At 42.2% G+C, this 23820-nt stretch overlaps 1 protein-coding gene across 5 annotated transcripts in view; it reads left to right on the forward strand.

Moving 5' to 3' along the window:
* Positions 1–18587, forward strand: part of LOC100345591 (myosin regulatory light chain 12B) — a 28906-nt gene extending 10319 nt beyond the window's left edge. For 3 of the 5 annotated variants that reach the window (XM_070050423.2, XM_070050424.2, XM_002713599.6), the window contains exons 2-4: positions 4298–4496; positions 17031–17192; positions 18098–18587. In XM_070050423.2, the coding sequence (XP_069906524.1) occupies positions 4313–4496; positions 17031–17192; positions 18098–18270 (519 nt within the window). In that variant the 5' untranslated portion in view covers positions 4298–4312 and the 3' untranslated portion in view covers positions 18271–18587. Of the gene's footprint in view, positions 1–877; positions 916–4297; positions 4497–17030; positions 17193–18097 lie in introns of all 5 variants that reach the window. The other 2 variants (XM_008261116.5, XM_089305876.1) reach the window with 2 other exon arrangements.
* Positions 18588–23820: the final 5233 nt, after the last annotated feature.

The raw sequence follows: 23820 nt of genomic DNA on the forward strand, positions 1-23820 counted from the left end.
TGGCTGCAACAGCTGGAGCTGGGCTGATCTGAAGCCAGGATCCAGGAACTTCTTCCAGGTCCCTCATGTGGGTGCAGGGGCCTAAGCACTTAGGCCATATTCTGCTACTTTCCCAGGCCATAAGCAGGGAGCTGGATCGGAAGTGGAATAGCAGTGACACGGACTAGCACCCATTATGGGATGCCAGTGCCATGGGTGGAGGCTTGGCCTACTATACCACAGCACCGGCCCTGGAGCCCAGACTTAAACTAGGCACTCTGATAAAGGATGTGGGTATCTGAAACAATGTCTTCAGAGCTGAGACAAACTCCTATCCCATGTGTAGTTTTCATAGGTACTATACATATACACAAATATGTCCTGTTTTTATTTTTGAAAGATTTTTTTTCTTTGAAAGAGCAATGGGTTGGGTGGATAGGTGGGGTCTGTGGAGAGAAATATTTCATCTGCTGGTTCACTTCCCAAATAGCCATAATGGCCAGGGATGAGCTAGGCTGAGGCCAGGAGCCAAAAACTCCATCCTGGTCTTGCACGTGGGTGGCAGGAACTCAAGCACTAGGGCTGCCTTCCACTGTCTTCCCAGGCACATTAGCAAAGAGCTTAGTTAGAAGCTGAGCAGTGGAGACTTAAAACAGCACTCCAATATGGGATGCTGGTGTTGGCAAACAGCAGTTTAACTTGCACCACAATGCTGACCCCATGTCACTGTTTCTCAGTCAAATGTAAGAAGAGAAGATTTTTAAAAAAGAGAAAGCAAAGCGTTATTACTTTGAGTTCTATTCACTCTGTAACATATTTTGGCAAGGGCCGATTAGTGACTTGCTGTTCATTCTTTTCCATCCACCTTCCTTCCCTGGATCCTTCATGTGGAGGTCAGACTTGCTTCACCCCCGATGTCTCTTCTCGCCATATCAGGTGACTTCCCTATTCTTTCACATAAGCATTTCCCCTAATAAAATGCTTACATATTTAATCCCACCTTGACATCAGCTTAGAGAATTCAAACTCAGCTCACTTAATATATTTTTGCATTAGTCTATAGAGGCAGCATGATATAATTGATCATTTTTAAACAAAGATTTACTCTTGGGGAAAATTTTTTTTATATGACTCAACTGTAAAAGTAATTGGCTGGTACTGAGTGTGAGAGTACCAGTGCTTGCCTACAGACATAATACCTATCATACCTTAAAGAAGTAGAATCATGGACTTTTTAGCATGAGCAAGAATCTTTTTTTTTTTTTATAAGTTTCATTTATTTATTTGAGAGAATTGGGGGGCGGAGAGGAGAAGAGAAGAGATCTAACATCTGCTGATTCATTTACCCAAGTGGCTGAAGTCAGAGGCTGAAACTCCATCAGGTCTCCCCCGTGAATACTGGGGTCCAAGCAGCTGGGCTATCTTCTGCTTTCCTAGCACATTAGCTGGGAGATGGATCAGAATTGGAACAATCAGGAATCCAACTGGTACCCAGATGGGATGCCAGCTTCACAGGCAGAGGCTTAACCTGCTGGGCCACAATGCCAGGCCTGAGCAAGAATCAAGTTTCAGTATATGAAGAGAATGAAAGCACAAATGCCTTGCTAGTGGACCCCATTCTGTCTCTGATTTAACTTTGAGTGAAACTAAAGTGTAATGTCAAGCCAAGCGGTAAGAAGGAGAAGAAAATTAACATTTATTCAGAAAGAGTATTGGGGAGGGGGGGGAGTTGGAATGTTGAGAGTTAGGACTCAGTGTGTTGTGCTTCATGATAGCCCGTGGAGTGTCCTTCAGATAGAAGGAGATGTGAATGATATAAAAGTCTTAAGTCCAGAAGTCCTGGAGACTCAGGCCCCAAATCCGCTTACCTGGCCACTGGGGCAGCTATCTATTTCACACTATGGTGCTGCAGAGGCAAGGCACCATCCTCAAAAATGCCCCCAGTTCTAACACTAATTGCAAGTTTGCATGTCCTCAAGACCCGCCTCAGGTCGGACAAGTTCCCAGGATTCATAGAACTGAGGGAAAGCTTTCATACTCACAGATGTGGTTTATTGAGTGAAAGGGTACAGATGAAAACCAGTCAGTGTAGGGGAGCAGGCATAGAACCTAGTAGTTAAGATGCCCACATCCCATATCAAAATATCTGGTTTCAATACTCAGCTCCAGCTCCTGATTCAAGCTTCCTGATGATGGCTCAAGTGACTGGGTTCCTACCACCCACGTGGGGGATAGGGATTGAGTTCCCAGCTCCTGGCTTCAGCCCCATCCATTGTAAATGTTTGGGAAAGAACCTGTAGATGGGGGAGCACTCTTTCTGTCCTCTCTCTCTCTTTGCCTCTCTGCCTCTCAAATAAATAAACAGAAGAAACATCAGTTAAGAGAAGAGCCACATGAGACAGAGCTTCTAGTCATCTCTTCCAGTGAAGTGTGGACAGTGTTCCTTGCAGCATAATGTGTGATGATGTGTAGTGTATTGCCCACAAGGGAAGTACACCTGATCCTTGATATCTAGCATTTTATTATAGCTCCATCACATAGAGCCGACTGCCCAATAGCTGACATCAGTCTCTAACCCCTCTAGAGAGCAAGGTGATGCCATGTGACCAAATCTCACAGTAAATCACTTTGTCGGAGTCTGGTGCAAGACCCCAGGTATCAGGACAATCCAGGCATTCACAGTCACCTCCCAAGAGCCAGGGGCAAAGCCAGTCCTCTTTGGCGACCTTAAATTCTTTGTTACACAGGTACACTGATTTTTTATTTTCTTCAACGTAAGTAGTACGTGTTTCATAGGGCAATTGTGAAGGTGGAATAAGACACTGCATCAAGAAGTTGGGGCTGGTACTGTGGCATGGCAGGTAAAGCTGCTGCCTGCGATGCCTGCATCCCATATGATTGCCAATTCATAACCCAGCTGCTCTACTTCTGATCAGCTCCCTGCTGGTGAGCCTGGGAAAGCAGCGGAGGATGGCCCAAGTACTTGGGCCCCTGCACCCATGTGGAGGACCTGGAAGAAGCTCCTGGCTCCAGCTTCAGCCTGGCCCCGCTCTGGCCATTGTAGCCATTTGGGGAGTGAACCAGCAGATGGAAGATCTCTGTCTCTCTGTAACTGTGACTTTCAAATATACAAATAAATCTTTTTTTAAAAATGATGCTAATTCTGATAGTGTTCGTAAACTTTTGGAGGTTATATGTCAGACTAGTAACAGTGGAGCTGAGATTTTAACTTGAGTCTTCCTAACTCAAAAGCTGATGGTGTCTTTGTGTTTTATTTATTTAAATTATTTAAAGCTGTAGTTAAGAAAGGGGATGAAAAATGCCTATGTTTTTTATTTTGATTATTGATGGCTTTCACTAGAGATTGCAGGCTGCCACCAGGAGTGTTGGAAACATGAGAAAGTGGAGACAGATTATGTGCTAGACTGCTGTTCTAAAAGTTTGTCAGGGAGAAGGGAAAGTCTGGGGGGAGCTAGAAGAGATGCAAGAATGAAGAGTAGGTTTTAGTATTCATTACAGATGAGAGCCTTTGGACACATACTGTATGCTGACTACACTTGTCTAAATGTGATATTTAATTCTCACTTTGCGTTGAAGTAGATACCATGATGTGCTGAAAAACAGGCTGGGAGAGGGCATGTTATATTGGTAGTAGAATGGAAATACAAGAAGACTACTGCACTGATTTTTTGTTAGGATGAAACAGAACAATCCTTGTTTGTTTTTTTAAGATTTATTTTATTTATTTGAAAGGCAGAGTTGGAGAGATCTTCCATCCACTGGGTCACTCCCTGAATGGCTGCAAAGGCCAGGGCTGGGCCAGACCTGAGCCAGGAGCTTCTGAGTCTCCTGTGTGGGTGTAGGAGCTCAAGTACTTGGGCCATCCCCCACGGCTTTCCCAGGCACATTAGCAGGGACCCAGATCAGAAGCGGAGCAACCGGGCCTGAAACTGGCATCCATATAAGATGCTGGTATCACGGTGGCGGCTTTACCTGCTACTCCACAGCACTGAGAAAGAGATCACCTTTGGAGTCTTTTTCTTAGCGATAGCTGTGTACCTGCATCACAGTGCTTGACACATATTCAGTAAATGCAGGCTGCTATTATGTATTTTAAAATAATTCCCATTGGAATTAATTTGGGGATGGGGCCTATTTCAAAACTGTACACATTTTTCAGCTATTGTCACATTGAAAGTAAAGTTTAGATGTATGCTTATTATTACCCAGTTGAAGTAATAATTCTATAATGTAATTTTTATTCACTAGCCTTTATATTTATGCATTCTTTTTTGTTTTCTGTTCTTTTTAACTGCAGAATTAAACAGCCACCATGTCGAGCAAAAAGGCCAAGACCAAGACCACCAAGAAGCGCCCTCAGCGCGCCACGTCCAATGTGTTTGCCATGTTTGACCAGTCACAGATTCAGGAGTTCAAAGAGGCCTTCAACATGATTGATCAGAACCGAGATGGTTTCATTGACAAGGAGGATTTGCACGATATGCTTGCTTCACTGGGTAGACATACTCTTTTTTTTTTTTTTTTTTTTAATGACAGCTGATCTTTTTTTTTTTTTTTTTTTTTTAAAGATTTATTTATTTATTTGAAAGAGTTACACAGATAGCGAGAGAGGTGGTGGGGGGTGTCTTCTATCTGCTGGTTCACTCCCCAATTGGCCACAATGGCTGGAGCTGGGCGAGTCCAAAGCTAAGATTTCCTTCTGGGTCTCCCTTGTGGGTACAGGGGCCCAAGGACTTGAGCTATCTTCTGCTGCTTTCCCAGGCCATAGCAGAGAGCTGCACTGGAAGAGGAGCAGCCGGGACTTGAACCAGTGCCCATATGGGATGCTGGCACCATAGGCTACGCCATGGCACCGGCCCCAGACATACTCTTTATATGCCTTTTCTCCACAAAAATAATCTAATTCTTTGTGAATCATTTTTAAATGATGCACAAATATTTCTTTCCTTGTCTCAAAAGTCCTCTTGAGAGAAGTGTGTGAGAAGTGCTGTACTGAGACTTGTCCAGACATGAGGGGATAAGCTCATGGGTTGGGAATGTGGCAGCTAGTCTGGCCAGGTGGGTTTATGTTCTTGTTAGCTTGTTACTTTAGGTCTGTTGGGGAAAGCCCGGTGATGGGTAGGTGGCAAGAAAGCAGAATTTCAAATGACAAATACAGTTAGTAATACAGAAGAGTTAGTAAAGGCGGAGGGCAAGTTGTACAGAGGTGATGGGAACAAGTGGTAATGACTGAGGGAGGGCAGTAGGGACTTTGACAATATTTTAAGGAAATAATTGAAATTTTTATTACATTTCTGAAGAATAAATTTTGTATACAATGAATGCAATTTTATTTTGTTTCTTAATTCCTCCTATCACTACTGACAACATAACACAAATTGTGGATAAATCTTTAACGTAATTTTTAAAAAAGGTTTATTTATTTGAGAAGCAGAGAGAGAAGTCTTCTATCTGCCGGTTTACTCCCTAGATGACCACAGTGGCCGGAGCTGGGCTGATCCAAAGCCAGGAGCCAGGAGTTTCTTCCCGGTTTCCTGTGCAGGTGCAGGGGCCCAAGCATTTGAGCCATCTTCCACTTGTTTCTCAGACCATAAAGAGAGAGCTAGATCAGAAGAGAAGCAGCCAGACACAAACCAGCGCCCATGTGGGATGCTGGTACCACAGGTAGAGGCTTAACCTACTACACCACAGTGCCAGCCCTCATGGTTTTTTTTTTATTGAGCTCTTTTGTTTTCTTTTAATTTTTAATGAGTTTACAATAGACTTAATGGGATTTGTAGTTAGAATTCTGGGAACGTATGATATTCCCTTCTTCCCTCTCTCCTTCCCTCCCTCTCCCTCTCCCCCTTTCTTCTTCTTTTTTTTTTAAGTTTTTGAGGTAACATATTTAAATCTGCATTACAGTAAAAAGGTTTAATACTTCACCAAGTAAGAAGTTTAACAAGTAAAAAACAAAAAGACCTTAGTTTGATGGGAATATAGACAACAGCTCTAAACAATAATTGAATACAATAATGACCATTAACCCATATACAGTAAATTTTAAAGTACTCAGAGATGGTTAAAACTATAATAATATAACATTTTTAAAAAAAATTATTTATTTTATTTGAAAGGCAGAGTTACAGAGAGAGAGGGAGAGAGAATCTTCCATCCACTGTTTCACTCCCTAAATGGCCACAGCAGAAAGCCTGGTCCAGGCCAAAGCCAGGAGCCAGGAGCTTCTTCCAGGTCTCCCACTGAGTTTCAGGGGCCCAGGGACTTGGGCCATCTTCTGCTGCTTTCCCAGGCAATAGCAGAGAGCTGGTTTGAAAGTGGAGCAGCTAAGACTTGAACTGGCACCCATATGGGTAACTAACTTCACAGGTGGAAGCTTAACCGACTATACCACAGTGTTGTCCCTCTGGTATAACATTCTTAACCATTGGTTTGACAAGGGAATAAAAGTTTTGCAAAACTATATTTGCAGCAATGTTGATACACATAGATGTTTTGTTTGTTTTTTAAATTTTAGCTCCCACATACAAGAGAGAACATGGCCTTGCTTTTCTTTCTGTGTCCAGCTTATTTCACTCAGCATGATGTCCTCTAGTTGTGCCCATTTTGCTACACATGGTAGAATTTCATTCTCTTTCATAGCTGAATAATATTCCATTGTGTATATATACACCATTTTTTCTTTATTCATTCATCTGATGATGTGTACTTTGGTTGATTCCAAATTTTGGCTACTGTGAACGGTGCTGCTAGAAGCATGGTGTGCAGGTATCTCTTTGATACAACGTCTTCATGCCTTTTGTGTATATGCCCAGTAGTGGGATTGCTGGATCCTATGACAAGTCTATTTCTATTTTTTAAGAAATCTCCGCACTGTTTTCCACACTGGCTGCACTAATTTACATTCCCACCAATATCCTCGCCAGCATTTGTTAGTCTCTGTGTTTTGGATTTTAGCCATTCTGACAGGAGTGAGGTACTGTCTCACTGTGGTTTTGGTTTGCATTTCCCTGATGGCTAGTGGTGTTGAGCATTTTTTCATATATTTCTTGGCCTTTTTTTTAAGAAGTTTTGAAGTCCTTTGCCCATTTCTCAACTGGATTGGTTGTGTTTTTGTTGTTGAATTTTAAATTGCTAATATAGTTGGCTTATTAATCCTTTGTCAGATAGGTGGTTTGCAGATATTTTTTCCCATTCTGTTGGGTGTCTCATCACTCTATTAATATTTCTTTGCTGTGCAAAAGCTCTTGAGTTTGATGGAGTCCCATTTGTTTAGTTTTGCTTTTGTTATCTATGCTTTGGAGGTCTTGTCCAAGAAGTTGTCCCCTACACTAAGTCTTGGAGTGTTTCCCCTACATTTTCTTACAGCAACTTCATAGTCTCAAGTCTTAAATTCAAGTATTTGATACATCTTAAGTTAATTGTTTTATATGGTGAGAGGTATGGCTCTAATTTCATTCTTCTACATATACAGTTCTGCCAGCGCTATTTGTTGATGAGATTATCCTTATGCTACTGTATGGTCTGAGCACTTTTATCAAACATTACCTGGCAGGGTTGGCGCTGTAGTATAGCGGGTAAAGCTGCTGCCTGCAGTGCTGCCATCCCATATGGGTGCCACTTCTAGTCCCTGCTGCTTCACTTCCAGTCCAGCTCTCTGCTATGGCGTGGGAAAGCAGTAGAAGATGGCCTAAGTCTTTGGGCCCCTGTACCCACATGGGAGACCTGGAAGAAGCTCCTGGCTCCTGGCTTCAGATCAGCGCAGCATGCTGGGGAGTGAATCAGTGGATAGAAGACCTCCCTCTCTCTCTGTGCCTCTGCCTCTCTGTAACTACCTTTCAAATAAATAAATCTTTTAAAAAATCACTTGGCTGTATGTATGTGGAATAATTTCTGGGGTAACTGTGCTCTTCCATTGATCTGTGTATTGGTTTTTATGCCAGTACCATGCTGTTTTAATTACTATAGCTTTGTAGTGTGCTTTGAAGTCAGGTATTAGGATGCCTCCAGCTTGATTTTTCTTCTACAGGATTCAGGATTGCTTTGGGTCTTCTGGTTTTTTTGTGATTCCATATAAATGTTAGGATCGCTTTTTCTAGTTTTGTAAAGAATGTCATTGGTATTTTGATAGGCACTGCATTGAATCTGAATATTGCTTTGGGTAGTATAGACATCTTAATATTGATTCTCCTGATCCATGAGCAAGGAAGACCTTTCTATTTTTTTATGTCCCTTATGATTTCTTTCATTAGTGTTTGATAATTTTCACTGTAGAAATCTTCCGCTTCTTGATTAAATTTATTCCTAATATTTGATTTTTTGGTTGGTTGTTGTGCTTGGGATTTCTTTCTTGATTTCTCTTTCTGTGAGTTCATCATTAACATACAAAAAAGCTGTTTTTTGTATGCTTATTTTGTATTCTGCAACTTTACTGAACTGGTTTATCAATTCTAACAACTTTCTGGTGGGATGTTTAGATTTTTCCACGTGCAACATCATATCATCTGCAAACATAGATAATTTGACTTCCTATTTTCTAATTTTGATGCCCTTTCTTTCTTTTTTTTTTTTTTTTTTGAGATTTATTTATTTATTTGAAAGAGTTACACAGAAGGAGAGGCAGAAAGAGAGAGGTTGTCCATCCAATGGTTCACTACCCAATTGGCCTCAACGGCCAGAGCTGTGCTGATCTGAAGCCAGGAGACAGGAGCTTCTTCGGGTCTCCCACGCGGTTGCAGGGGCCCAAGGACTTGGGCCATCTTCTACTGCTTTCCCAGGCCACAGCAGAATGCTGGATCGGAAAAGGAGTAGCCGGGTCTCAACCAGCGCCCATATGGGATGCCAGCGCTTCAGGCCATGGCATTAACCTGCTGCACCACAGTGCCAGCCCCGTGATGCCCTTTATTTCTTTCTCCTAATTGCTCTTGCTAAAACTTCCAGTACTTTATTGAATAAGTGTTGAATGTGGATGTCCTTGTCTTTTTCCAGATCTTGGGGGAAATGCTTTCAGTTTTTCCCCATTCAGTATGATATTAGCTGTTGATTTGTGATATATAGCCTTTATAATTTTGAGAATTGTTCTTTCTATACCTAATTTGTGGAGGGTTTTTATCATGAAGGGGTATTGAATCTTATCAAATGCTTTCTTTGCATCTATTGAGATGACCATATGGTTTTTGTTCTTCATTCTTTTCATGTGATTTATAACATTTACCGATTTGTGAATGTTGAGCCACCCTTGGACTTCTGGGATAAATCCCACTTGATTGTGATATATGATTTTTTTATGTGATTTGCTAGTATTTTGTTGAGAATCTATGTTCATTAAGTATATAGGTCTGTAGTTTTCTTTAAAGATTGATTTATTTGAAAGGCAGAGTTATAGAGAGGCAGAGAGAGAGAAGCCTTCCATCTGCTGATTCACTCCACAGATGGCCTCAACGGCCAGAGCTGGGCTGATCCAAATGAAGCCAGGATCCAGGCCTCCCACGTGGGCCATCCTCTGCTGCTTTCCCAGACACATTAGCAGAGAGCTGGGTTGGAAGTGGAGCAGCTGAGACTTGAATGGGCACCCACATGGGGTGCCGGCACTGCAGGTAGCAGCTTTTACCCACTAAGCCACAGTGCTGGCCCCTGTGGTTTTATTTTTATGTTGTATCTTTGGTTTTGGTATCAAAGTAATGCTAGCCTCATAGAAAGAGTTTGCAGATCTCCATCCTGTTCAGTATTTTGGAATAGTTTGAAGAATATTAGAGTTAACTTCCTCTTTGAATGTTTTGTAGAATTCAGTAGTAAAGCCATCAGGTTGGGGCTGGCACTGTGGCATAGCAGGTAAAGCAGCTGCCTGTGGCTCTGGCATCCTGTGTAGGTGCCAGTTCGAGTCCTGGCTGCTCTACTTCTTTTTTTTTTTAATATATTTTATTTTTTATGTATTTATTTATTTGAAAGACAGAGTTACAGAGAGAGGTAGAGACAGAGAGAGGGGTCTTTCTTCCGCTGTTTCACTCCCCAGATGGCCACAATGGCCGGAGCTGTGCTGATCCAAAGCCAGGAGCTTCTTCCAGGTCCCCCACATGGGTGCAGGGGTCCAAGGACTTGGGCCATCTTTTACTGTTTTCCCAGGTCATAGCAGAGAGCTGGATCAGAAGAGGAACAGCAGGGACTAGAACTGGTGCCCATATGGGATGCCAGCACTTAAAGACCAGGGCTGCTTTTTTTTTTTTTTTTTTTTTTTTTTTTGACAAGCAGTTAGATAGAGAGACAGAGAAAAAGGTCTTCCTTCTGTTGGTTCACCCCCCAGATGGCCACTACACCCGGTGCACTGTGCCAATCCGAAGCTAGGAGCCAGGTGATTCCTCCTGGTCTCCAACGCGGTTGCAGGGCCCAGGCACTTGGACCATTCTCCACTGCCTTCCCAGGCCACAGCAGGGAGCTGGACTGGGAGAGGAGCAACTGGGACAGAATCCGGCGCGACTAGAACCTGGGGTGCCGGTGCCACAGGCGGATTATTAGCCAAGTGAGCCGCGGCGCCTGCCAAGACCAGGGCTTTTTAACCCGCTGCGCCACAACGCCAGCCCCTGGCTGCTCCACTTCTGATCCAGCTCCCTACTAATGCACCTGGGGATGCAGTAGAAGATAGCTCAAGTAATTGGACCCCACCTGGGAGACCAGGAAGAAGCTCCTGGCTCCTGACTTTAGCCTGGTCCAGCCCTGGTCATTGTGACCATTTGAGGAGTGAACCAGCAGATAAAGATCTCTGTCTCTCCCTCTCTCTTTGTAGCTATGCCTTTCAAATAAATGAATAAATCATTTTAAAATCATCAGGTCCTGGACTTTTCCTCGATGGAAGACTTTTAATTACTGCTTCAATCTCATTGCATGTTATGGATCTGTTTAGATTGTCTATATCATCTTGATTTAATCTTTGTAGTTGATGTGAATCCAGGAATTTATCCATTTCTTTGAAGTTTTCTAGTTTACTGGCATATGGTTCTTAATAATAGCTTCTTACGATCCTTTGTATTTCAGTGATATCAGTTGTAATGTCTCTTTTTTCATCTCTAATTTTATTTATTTGAGTTTTTTCTCTTTGTTAGTCTGGCTAGAGTTTTATCTATTTTGTTTATCTTCTCAAACTTTTTGTTTTGTTGATCTTTTGTATGGTTTTTTTAGTTTCAATTTCATTTATTTCTGCTCTGATCCTTATTTCTCACCTCCTGCTGATTTTAAGTTTGGTTCTTATTTTTCTGAGTCTTCAAGATGCATCATTAGATATTTGAGACATCTTTTTTTAATGTAAGTGTTTAATGCTATAAACTTCCCTGTTAATACTGCTTTTGCTGTACCCTACAGATTTTGATATGTTGTGTTTTCATTTTCATTTATTTCAAGAAAATATTTGATTTCCTTTTTAATTTCTTCAGTGACCCATGGATCATAGAGTAGCATGTTGTTTAATTTCTATTTATGAGTGTTCTGTTTTCTTCTTGCTGATTTCTAGTTTTACTCCATTATGGTCTGAGAAGATCATGGTATGATTTCAGTATTTTTAAATTTGCTGAGACTTGATTTATGGCCTAATATGTGGTCTAGCCCAGAAAATGTTCCATGTGCTGATGAGAAGAATGTATATTCTGTAGCTGTTGGGTTAATTGTCCTGTAAATGTCTGTTAGATCCATTTGCTTGATAGTATGTTTCAACTCCAGTCTATCTTTATTGATTTTTTTGGTCTGGATAATCTGTACATTGAAGAGAGTGGGGTGTTGAAGTCACCCATTATTACTGTATTGGAGTCTATATCTCCCTTTGGGTCTAATAGCAAAGTAAAGAGTTCAACAAATAATATAAAAAAAAAAGAATGTTCCTTAACAGTTTTTGATTTCTTCTGTGATCCACTATTCATTCAGGAGCATGTTATTCAGTTTCTGTGTGTGTGCATATGTTCTAGAGATTCTTGAGTTGTTGATTTCCAGCTTCATTCCATTGTGGTTAGAGAAGATGCATGGTATGATTTCAATTTTTTTTTTTTTTTTAATTTGCTGAGACTTGCTTTATGGCCTGGCCTGTGCTGTATCCAAAAGAAAGTTCCATCCATTGGTAGGAAGAATGTGTATTCTGCAACTCTAGGATGAAAAGTTCTGTAGGTATCTGTTAGGTTCATGTGGTCTATAGCCTCAATTAACTCTGCTGTTTCCTTGCTGATTATCTGTCTGGTTAATCTGTCCATTGTTGAAAGTGGGGTATTGAAGTCCCCCATTACTATTGTATGGGAGTCTATGTCTCCCTTTAAATGCATTAACATTTCTTTTAAATAGTCAGGTGCCCTATAATTAGGTACGTATACATTTATTATAGTCACATCTTCCTGTTGGAATTGATCCTTTAATCATTGCATAGTTCCCTTATTTGTCTCTTAGCAATTTTTGTGTTAAAGTCTATTTTGTTTCATATTAGGATGGCTACACTAGCTCTGTTTTGGTTTCTGTTAGCATGGAATATCTTTCCATCCTTTCACTTTCAGTCTGTGTATATCTTTGTTGGTGGGATGAGTGTTTTTGTTTTTGTTTTTTTCCATCTGCCAATATGGATCTTTTAACTGGAGAGTTGAGGCCATTTACATTCAAGGTAACTATTAATAAGGACTCTTGTTCCTGCCATTTTTTCCATAAATATATATTTTTTTAATTTATTGAATGCATTTTTACATAGATACAACTTTAGAATACAGTGGTTCTTTCCCCCATTCTCCCCACCCCGCTTCCATCCCACCTTCCGTTCCTTCTCCCATCTCCTTCCATTATGGATCATTTTTAGTATGACTTTATATACAGAAGACCAGCTCTATGCTAATCATAGATTTCAACAATTTGCCCCCATGCCCATATACAACATATAGAGTACAGTTTGGGGAGAGGATTTGCAGTCGATTCTCATATTACAATTCAGTAGGGACAGAGGTCCTACCTGGGGACCAAGTGCACAGTGACTACTGTTGTTCCTTTAACAATTAGCACTCTTTTTTATGACATCAATGATCATCGAAGGCTTTGTCGTGGGCTGCCAGGGCTATGGAGGCCTTTTGTGACCGTAGACTCCGTCAGTATTTGGACACGGCCATAAGCAAAGTGGATGTTCTCCTCTCCCTTCAGAGAAGAGTGTCTCCTTCTTTGATGACCCTTCCTTTCCTCTGAGGTCTCGCAGAGATCCTCTGTGCAGGATTTTTTTTTTCTTTCCACAGAGTCTTGTCTTCCCATGCCAGAGATGCTCTTGCAGGCCTTTCAGCCTGACCAGGAAGCCTTATGGGTTGATTCTGAGGTCAGAGTGTTATTTACTGCGAAAGTCATTCTAGGAGTCTGCTATGTGGACTGCTTCCCATGTTGGTCCTTCCTTCCTTCCTTCCCTTTTTAATTCTATTATTTTTACGGGGTACTTGATGTTATTTATGTCATCCCTTTTAAACTTAGATCGGTCTATCTGTTGCCTTTAACATTTAATATGATCATTGTAACAGTGAAGATGGTGTTTATAGCACCAATTCTTATGGGTTTGGAGCCCCATGATTAGTTCTTAGTCTGTACCCTAAGAGGTAAGTCTATATGCCTGTATGCAGAACTATACTGTTTTACAGTTTTAGACTACCTCTTCTATCTCTTATTCCCTCCCTTGTTTTTAACTGGGATCTTCTTCCAATTGCCTTACATAGAGAGTTCAGTATATAGTGTGAAGTAGAGAGATGAGAGAGAGAGAAAGAAAACAGAAAAAAACCTACAAAACAAAACAAAAAGAATATACACAGTAAAAAGTAACAATGGTCAGCTGGCACCGCGGCTCATTTGGCTAATCCTCTGCCTGCGGTGCCAGTACCCCGGGTTCTAGTCCCGGTTGGGGTGCTGGATTCTGTCCCGGTTGCTCCTCTTCCAGTCCAGCTCTCTGCTGTGGCCCGGGAAGGCAGTGGAGGATGGCCCAAGTGCTTGGACCCTGCACCTGCATGGGAGACCAGGAGGAAGCACCTGGCTCCTGGCTTCGGATCGGTGTGGCGTGCCAGCCTTAGCGGCCATTTAGGGGGTGAACCAATAGAAGGAAGACCTTTCTCTCTGTCTCTCTCTCTCTAACTCTGCCTGTCCAAAAAAAAAAGGGGGGGGGGGCAACAATGTTCAACTGTCTCTTAACAGGTCAAGGATTCTTGAAGACATTGGTTCTAAAAGTGACTATTTCACTTCTATAGCTTTTATTCATTTTAGCTGTGCTGTTGATTCTCCCAAATCAGTGAAAACATATGGTGTTTGTCTCTTTGGGACTGGGTTATTTCACTAAGTATGAGGTTTTCCAGCTTGCTCCGTTTTGTTGCAAAGCACCAGATTTCATCCTTTTTTACTGCTGTGTAGTATTCCATGGTGTACATATCCCACAATTTCTTCATCCAATCTTTGGTTGATGGACATTTAGGTTGCTTCCATGTCTAAGCTATTGTGAATTGAGCTGCAATAAACATGGAGGTGCAGATTTCCATAAATATTTCCATTGTTTACTTTCTATTTCCTCTGTACTTTTACTGGGAGGTTTTCTGCCTTCACCTTCTTTTGTAGTGATGACCATGTTTCTGTGTGTGGCACATCCTTAAACATCTTTTGTAAGGCTGGACTAGTTGTGACAAATTCTTTCAATTTCTTTTTGTTATAGAAGGTTTTTATTTATTTCACTTTCATTCATAAATGAGAGCTTTGCAGGGTACAGTATTCTGGGCTGACTTTTTTTTTTTTTTTTTTTTTTAAGACTTGGAATATATCACCATTCCCTTCTAGCCTGTAGGATTTCTGATGAGAAGTCTACCGTGAGTCTAATGAGATCCACTGAAAGTAATCTGGTGTTTCTCATGTACATTTTAGAATCTGTTCTTTATGTTTTACTGTGTAGAGTTTGACTACAATGTGTTGTGGTGAGGATGTTTTCTGGTCATCTCTATTAGGAGTTCTGTGTGCTTCCTATGCTTGGATGTCCCTTTCCTGTCCAAGTACAGAAAGAACAGTACCGTGAATACCCATACATCTTTTACCAATCCTCACCAACTGTTAACATGCTGCAACATTTCCTTTATCCAGAGTAAGAATAGAATCAAGACACTGGTCTAACTTGTTGACTTGCAGGTAGATTATATCCCAGTGTTTCTCACATTCTCAGTAGCTAACTGAGTGCATCCTTTGGGGTCCACCACTACTGAAAGCCAGTAGTGAAAGCCACTGAAGAAAACTGAGGGATTTCACTTTGTTCCAAAGATTGAACCCTCAAGTCCATACCTGACTCATAGTAGATGCTCAATGAATATTTATTTAATGGGTAAATAGTGGGAGACTAAGAGGCTGACTTTGGGCCCTCCATTTTGGGGGAAACCTGTGCCTTTAAAGATATGTACCTCTATTTACTTTCCAAATGAACAAATTTTATTGGATATCTTGAATAGCTCCTTATGTGCTTAGCTAAACCAACACATTTTAAATTCCTTTGTCTTTTGTATTTTAACAGTTCTCTTAACACCTTTGGTTACAGTTTTTTTCCCCTCCAAAAAAAAAAAAAAAGAAATAAAGAGCTACAAGAGAGTTTGGTTAAATCTGCATGTAGAAAAGTAGATTTGGGGATACTTTTGCTTATTCAGTGAATTTTGAGTTTTATTTTGGGTAAGATTTTGTATTGAATTTTTTTAAAAATGTGACAAGGTATGATTATAATTCACTGAAATAGATGCCAACATGGTATTAAGTTTCACCTAAATTTCTAGGATTAAAAAGCTTACATATGAGGTCTAATTCTAGATTTGACTCTCAGTAGTACTCAGTTGTGTGTAATTTTTAGATACATCTTTAAGTGTAACTATTAGGTGTTCTTTTTTTCTTTTGAAAGATTTATTATTTGAAAGGCAGAGTTAGAGAGAGGTCGATCTTCCATCCGCTAGTTCACTCTCCAAATGGCCACAACAGCCAGGGCTGGAACAGGCTGAAGCCAGGAGCTTCTCCAGGACTCCCATGTGGATGCAGGGGTCCAAGGATTTGGGCCATCCTCCCTGCTTTCCCAGGCACATCAGACGTGGAGCAGCCAGGACATGAGCCCATCTAGGACGCTGGTGCTTTAGGCGGCAGCTTACCCCGCTACACCACAGCGCCAGCCCCAGATGTTCTTTTGACATAGAATCATACAGACTTCATACTGGAAGGGACCTTTGAGATGCCAGCTTCAACCAGTCCATTTATAGGTTTTGAATCCCAGGTGTGCCACCCCTCTCCACCCCTCACACACACACCCCAAAAAACATACAGCTGATGGAAAGCATGCCAGACCCTTTGTTCAGTGCTACTTCCCTTGTGTCATGGGGCCTCACAAATATTCCCAGCATGCCTGACATCCCAGGGGATTTCTCTCTTCTAGGGGAAGGATCAGAGACATTCCTCTGCCACTGGACTGAGGAAGGGCTCTCAGCTGGAACTGAGATTAAGATTCCCCTTTACAGTTAGTAGTGAGCGCTCTGCATGTGAGTCAGCAACACGTGCAAGCCACACTTAGGGAAATCTGAGAACCTAACAGTATTTGACATTACTCAGAATAAGCTCCCAATTCCAAACCAGTCTAATCGTTTTAACTTAAATGACCAATTCATAAACCAAATTTTTGAAGGTTTCCAATTCATGGGCAAGTGAAATCCTTGATGGATGATAATGTTAATATTCAGGATGTGATAATGTGGCATCGCTTGGTTCATAGTTCAGGTGCTAATTTTGTTTTGGTTTGAATATAAAATAATGAAGTTGATAAAGTATCAATGAATGAACAATATTCAGCCTAAGCCTAGAATATATTTTTGTGATACATCAACATTTTCTCAGTTATCAGAAAATTTTTAAATGCTCTTAAAGTTAATTGAAAAGTTTGTTTTAAATGATGATATAACTTCTAAAAGTATGTTGAGGAGCAGAACAATAGCAAAATAATTATTTATTGACATTAGTTCTTTGTCCTTGAATGTGAAAAGTGTGTATTCTTATAGGGAAGAATCCCACAGATGCATACCTTGATGCCATGATGAATGAGGCTCCAGGCCCTATCAATTTCACCATGTTCCTCACTATGTTTGGTGAGAAGTTGAATGGTACCGATCCTGAAGACGTCATCAGAAATGCTTTTGCATGCTTCGATGAAGAAGCCACAGGTAAGTGCTGTTTGTTTTTGTGCAACCTCATTATGAAGTTTATGAAACATTTTTTAGGAAATTTAATTTTTCTTTAAGATGGCTTTATTGATTTGAAAGGCAGAATTAACCGAGAGAGAGAGAATCTTCCATCCCTTGCTTTACTCCCCAGATAGCTACAATGACCAAGGCTGGGCCAGGCCAAAGCCAGGAACCAGGAGTTTTTTCTAGGTCTCCCATGTGGGTGGCAAGGGCCCAGACACTTGGGCCATTTTCCACTGCTTTTCCCAGGCCATTAGCAGGGAGCTGGATTGGAACTGAACAGCCGGGATGCAAACCAACATGTATATGGGATGCTGGCATTGCGGGCGGCAGCTTGACCGGCTATACCACGATGCCAAGTCCTTTAGAAAATTTTTTAAAAAGTAACAAAATACGTATTTTTTAAAAAATTTATTATTTATTTGAAAGGCAGAGTTATAGAGAGGCAGAAAGAGAGAGAGAAGTCTTCTGTTGCTGGTTCACTCCCTAAATGGCCACAACGGCCAGAGCTGGGCAGATCCAAAGCCAGCTTCTTCAGGTCTCCCATGCAGGTGTGGACTTGAGCCATCATCAGAGAGCTGGATTAGAAGTGGAGCAGCTGGGACTCAAACCGGTGCCCCTATGGAATGCTAGCACTGCAGGCAGCAGCCTTACCCACTACGCTACAGTGCTGGCCCCCAAAATATGGATATGTTAAAAAGTGAATAAAAGGCAACTGTGTTACTTAAAACAAGACTGGATGACCAAGAATAGCTAGTACACAGATATGTAGATCATGAACTACATTATGTAGTATTACTTTTATATTGCTAATCTGAATTCAGAAATGAACCATTAGCGTGCCAGGAAGTATGCATGACTCCCTTCTTTCTCTTGCCCTCCAGGCACCATTCAGGAGGACTACCTGAGAGAGCTGCTGACAACCATGGGAGACCGGTTTACAGACGAGGAGGTGGACGAGCTCTACAGAGAAGCTCCCATTGACAAAAAGGGGAACTTCAATTACATTGAGTTCACACGCATCCTTAAACATGGAGCGAAAGACAAGGATGACTGAGAGAACTTTAGTTAAAATCTTCTCTTAAATTGTCTTACACTATTCTATTTCTCAGACACTTCCCCCACCCTCATAGAACCTGTTGCATGCAGCTTAGTTTCACAGCTTTGCCCTTTTTTGATGTATTTATTCCAGACCTTTCTGCCACTTAGCACTTGTATAATCAGACTGGAAATGGGGACAAGGTTGTAAATTGTATTGAAAAAGAGATTGCGAATAAAAATCAACAAATGTGAAAGCCTAGGAAATATATCCGTATTTCTGATTTTGGTGGATTTTTACCTTTTTATATAATAAAAATGCTATTTTGAAATAAAGATTATGCTGACTCAAATGGAATATAATGGCAAGTTAAATAAGTGATAGTTGGGGGGTAAGTCCTTTCTGTAGGTTTTCAACTTCATGGAATTCAGATTTCATGGTGAAATTGGTTTCTCACATATGGAATAGTGTTCTTCAGAACCTTTAATTACATGTTAGCATTGTATGCTATAAGCCTTTGTTTTTCATACTTCCAGAACTAGATGTGTAAACTCTAAAGTGATAGACAGACTGTATCTGAGGAATCATTAACATTTTGTTGATCTAAAATTCTAAGATGAAGCAAAATTCTGAAGAATACTTATTGAACATTCACTGTATGCAGAGCATTGCAAATAATGTAATTTTCATTGACTCCTCCTAGTAGCTTTAGGAGACAGGTTGTCTTTAGCCCTGTATTTCAAGTGGGGAACTGAGCCCAGAATAGTTGTGTCATTGATCAAAGTCACATTAGTGAGAGTTGAAGGTAATTTCAGGAAATTCTGTCTCAGGTTAAAATGGAAGACAGAAGGTTATAAACAAGACTATTATATGTGGTGTAAACTATAGAGAAGGATGGGAAGGCAGACAAGGCTGCTGTGAGTGCATTTAAGATCTCACGGCTATGAACTGGCACTGTGGCCTAGCAGGTTAAGCCGTAACCTGCAGCGCCAGCATCCCATATGGGCGGCAGTTTGAATCTTGGCTGCTCCACTTCCAGTCCAGCTCCCTGCTAATGCACCTGGGAAAGCAGCAGAGGATGGCCCCAATCCTTGGGCCCCTGTATCCACATGAGAGACCTAGAAGAAAATCCTGGCTCCTAGCTTTGGCCTGGTCCAGCTCCAGCTGTTAGTAATTTGGGGAGTGAACCAGTGGATGGAAGACCTCTCTCTCCATCTTTGTCTCTCTCTCACCCTAACTCTCATTCTCACTCTGTAACTCTGCCTTTTAAGTAAATAAATTTTAAAGATCCTTAAGGCTGAGAAGTATGAAAAGAGAAAAATTTTTTTAAAAATCCATTTAATTTCCAAACACTTCAAAACCTATTAGCCCTCCTAAAAGTGTCTTTGGTATTTTATCTGATTAAAATCAACATATTTATGTTTAATATTTGTGCTTTATAGCTTGATATAGTAAGCAAATTTGTACTCACTTGCTATCAATTTGGGCTTCCTTTTTAAAAAAGTTTTTTCTTGGTTACTTATTTGAGAGGCAGATGGAGCTTGCATCTTCTAGTTCATTCCCCTATTGCCTGCAATAGCCCCAGGCTGGGCCTGGGCTAAAGCCAGGAGCCTGGAACTCAAAGCAGGTCTTCCATGGGTACCAGGAACCTGACTCCTTGAGCCATCACAGCTATCTCCTTAGATCCACATTAGCAGGAAGCTGGAGTCAGGAGTCAGAGCTGGGCATTGAACCTAGGTACTTGGATATGGGCTTCCTTTTAATCATCTTTAAATTCCAGTTATCTAGTAAAGTGCTTTGCAATTTAGTTGAGTTTTTACATTTATTACCTAATCCTTATGGTCCATAAGGTATTCCTACTTTTTCTTGATAGAGCTGAAGTTTAGAAATGCTGAATTTTCTGTCCAGGGCCCAACAAGTACAAGAATCACAAGTGGCTCCTGTTTGAACTTCAAAGCTTAAAGTCATCATGAAGTGTTTCTGAACTCACTGTTTAAGGATGGAGAAAAATGCAGTGAGAGAATCTTGAACATCATTACACCACCATTTACCAGTCGCCTGATGATGTGCCAGGCATTGTCATGAGAGTTGATACCTGGAGGCAGGACAGACAGGGACACTGCCCTCACGGGGTTGGAGTTATGTAGTGAAGAGCTAGACAATACGCAGTATCAAGTGAGAACACGTGGAGATGAACGAGGGCGGAAGGCAGAGGGTGGTCGGGAATGGCCTGAGAGGTAAAGCTGGGATCTGACTAGGGGGATCCCATGGGAAGATCAAGGTGAGTCTGTCCACTCAAGGCAGGAGCATAGAGATACAAGGATGATTCTAACATAGAGACTCTTTGCTGTGGCCTCAATACAAAAGTCACAGGGCTTAAGCAAGAAGGAAATGTGAATTAGATTTAAAAACTCAATGTAGGGGCTGGTGTTGTGGTGCAGTGGTTTAAGCTACCCCTTGTGATGCTGGACTCCCATGTGGGAATGCAGTGCTCATTTGAGTTCTGTTTCTTCCATTTGGCATCCAGGGATCCAGCTTCCTGCTGATGTTCCTGGGAGGCAGTAATTGACAGCCCAAGTGGTTGGGTCCCTGCCACCATGTGGGAGACCCAGATGGCGCTCTGGACTCCTGGCCTCAGCCTGGCCCCGCCCTGACTGTTGTGATCATTTAGGGAATGAACCAGTGGATGGAAGATTCTCCCTCTCTTTCACTCTCCCTTTGAAGTAAATATACAAAACTTAAAATTCAGAAAAGCAGGAGCAAGAACTGTTAGGAGGCCATCACCAGTGAGGGCAGCTTGGACTAACATAATGGGCAAGAAGCTTATCAAATGCCTCTCCATGTCCTACTTCTTTCTTACCCTCCAGCTCTGTGTTGCTACTGTCTTTGGCATCTGCATTAGTTTATTGCTTTGCTTAAGGCCAGACTTGGGAAAAATGGCAAGGTGGGGAGAGGAAGGAGGATATTAAAATTAAAAGCAAAATATGTAGTTTTTCCTTGAATTCCTTCTGTTTACCTGACACACACTTTTCATCTGGATACTCTACAAAGAGCCTGTAGGAGTACAGTGCCGGAAGGCACATAGGCCAAGTTCTTGTTCCTCTTCTGTGTCCAATAAACATTAGCGATGGCGATGAAGATCCTCTATTTAATGTCTTTCTGAGAACCGCATCGTGATCTCTTAGGGAGGTCGCAGTGAGGGTGTGTGTATGTTGAAAATGCACTGAGTACTTACTCTGTGCTAAGCATGTTGCCCTATTGCCCTTTGAGGTGGGTGTTATTGTTATCCCTGTTCTACAGATGGAGCACTGAGGAGCAGAGAAGTAACTTCCCAAGGTTACACAGCTGGTGGGCAGTGGATCATATTTTGAACCCAGGCAGCCTAACTCCAGAACCTGTTCTCCCAGGCAAATGGTGATTACATACTATTTTTTTTTTTTTTGACCATTGTGGAGCAATTTTAAAATCATTCATTATTTTGTTTGACCTCAGAACTCTAGGAATTGGCCAAGGTCAGCAGTGCTGTCCCATTTTACAAGTGAGAGTACTGAGGGCCTGGTTCTGTGGTACAGCGGGTAAAGCCGCTGCCTGCAGCTCCAGTATCCCATATGAGCGCTGGGTTGAGTCCCAGCTGCTCCCCTTCCAATCCAGCTCTCTGCTATGGCCTGGGAAAGCAATGGAAGATGGCCGAAGTCCATGGGCTGCTGCACCTGCATGGGAGATTGGAAGAAGCTCCAGGCTCGGCTTCTGATCGGCACAACTCTGGCTATTGTGGCCAGTTAGGGAGTGAGCCAGCAGATGGAAGACCTCTCTGTCTCTCTGCCTCTGCTTCTGTAACTCTGCTTTTTAAATAAGATAAATATTTAAAAACAAACCCAAAAACCAAGTGAGAGTACTGAATTCCCAAAGTGCTATGGTTTGCTTATGGGCTTTCCCCACCCAAACTCATGTTGAGGCTTGGTCCCTAACATAGTGGCGGTGAGAGGCGCTGGGACCTATAAGAGGCCCTGGGTGAAGGAGTCCGCCCTCAGAAAGGCCTTCATGCCCTCTCAGGGGTGGGCGAGTGCTCGAGTGCTCGCTCTGTCAGGACTCTGCAGGCTGTCACACAGTGAGGTCAGCCCTCGGGTCTTCCTCAACACCTGCCCTTTTGCTTTCCACCATGAGTTGAAGCACCTGGAAGCCCTTGCCAGTGCTATGTTCTCCAGAGCCATGAGTTGAAAAGGCCTCCTTTCCTTTGAAAACTGTCATCATAGCAAGGGAAAATGGACTAAGAAGCTACCTGGCTTCCTCCACTTTATTTATTTGTTTAGTTAGTTAGTTAAGCATTTATTTATTCAAAAGGCAGTGTTAGAGAGAGTTAAGTCTCATCTACTGTCGCTCCCCCTCTTCGTGGAGGAACGACACAGGACCCTGCGCTGTTCTTTTGTCTGCTCGGCCCTCCCCGGGTTTGCTGCTGGTTCTTCCCGGGTTGGCTACCGTCCCTTCCACCTCCGTGGAAGGGCGGTTCCCCCTGGCCACTTTCCCCACTTCCACAGGGGAGCGGCACACCGCCGGCCGGCTCTTCTCGGGGGCTGCACAGGTGTTCCTTCAGATGTTCCCCTTAGATGTTCCTGGTGCATGTTGTCTCTCTCCTCCTTTATAGTCCTCTTCCGCCAATCCCAACTCGGCTGCCCACACGCCGAGTACTCTGCTCTCCTCCAATCAGGAGCAGGTCCTGCTGTTATTGGTTGAACTGGAGGCAGCTGTGTAGAAGCTGTTTCTCCCTTCTCAGCGCCATATTGTGGGAGAGCAGATGCATAGAATAAGTCTTAATTCCAGCAACTTAGTCTAGTCCGAGTTGCTCCCCACAATCTACTGGTTCACTCTCCCAAATGGCTGCAACAACTGGAGCTGGGCTAATGTAAAGCCAGGAGCCAGGAGCTTCTTCTGGATCTCTCACGCGGGTGCAGGGGCCCAAGGACTTGGGCCATCTTCTACTGCTTTCCCAGGCCACAGAAGAGAGCTGGATCAGAAGAGGAGCAGCTGGGACTCGAACTGGCGCCCATGCGCTGCAGGCAGCGGCTTTACCCACTACGCCACAGCGCCGGCCCCCTTCACTTTATTTAACTAGCCAGTATACGGCATCTTTCTGTCCAAGATAGCATGCTTCTCAGTAAAAGTATAATTTCCTAATTAAACGGACCCAGTAGTCTGATTGTGGTATCTTAACATGTGTATATTTTTAATATTATTCACCCTGAAAAGCAGTTATTATGTCCATGTTGAGTCTCAAAACGTATGGAAGAAGCACTATTTATGAAATATAAACATCCACTACTGAGAAGTCTGACATGAAAAAGCCCCCATCTGGGAAAATCTGAAGGAGGATGTGAAGGTTTATCATGCATTTGGAAATTTTGAGGATTTCTTGAGTGGAAAATGGTGACAATGGCACACTGCACACATTACATTCAGTGCTTGGTCTATTCAATAAATTTTTAGTCACAAGTTGTCAGTTGCAATTTTAGAGACAAGAATTAGAAGGGTCACTAGGTGGCACTATTATTCTTTGAACTACAGTAAATCCTT

This window comes from Oryctolagus cuniculus, chromosome 10 (assembly GCF_051225735.1).
Source record: "Oryctolagus cuniculus isolate XC-2025 breed Fujian yellow rabbit chromosome 10, ASM5122573v1, whole genome shotgun sequence".
NCBI lineage: Eukaryota > Metazoa > Chordata > Mammalia > Lagomorpha > Leporidae > Oryctolagus > Oryctolagus cuniculus.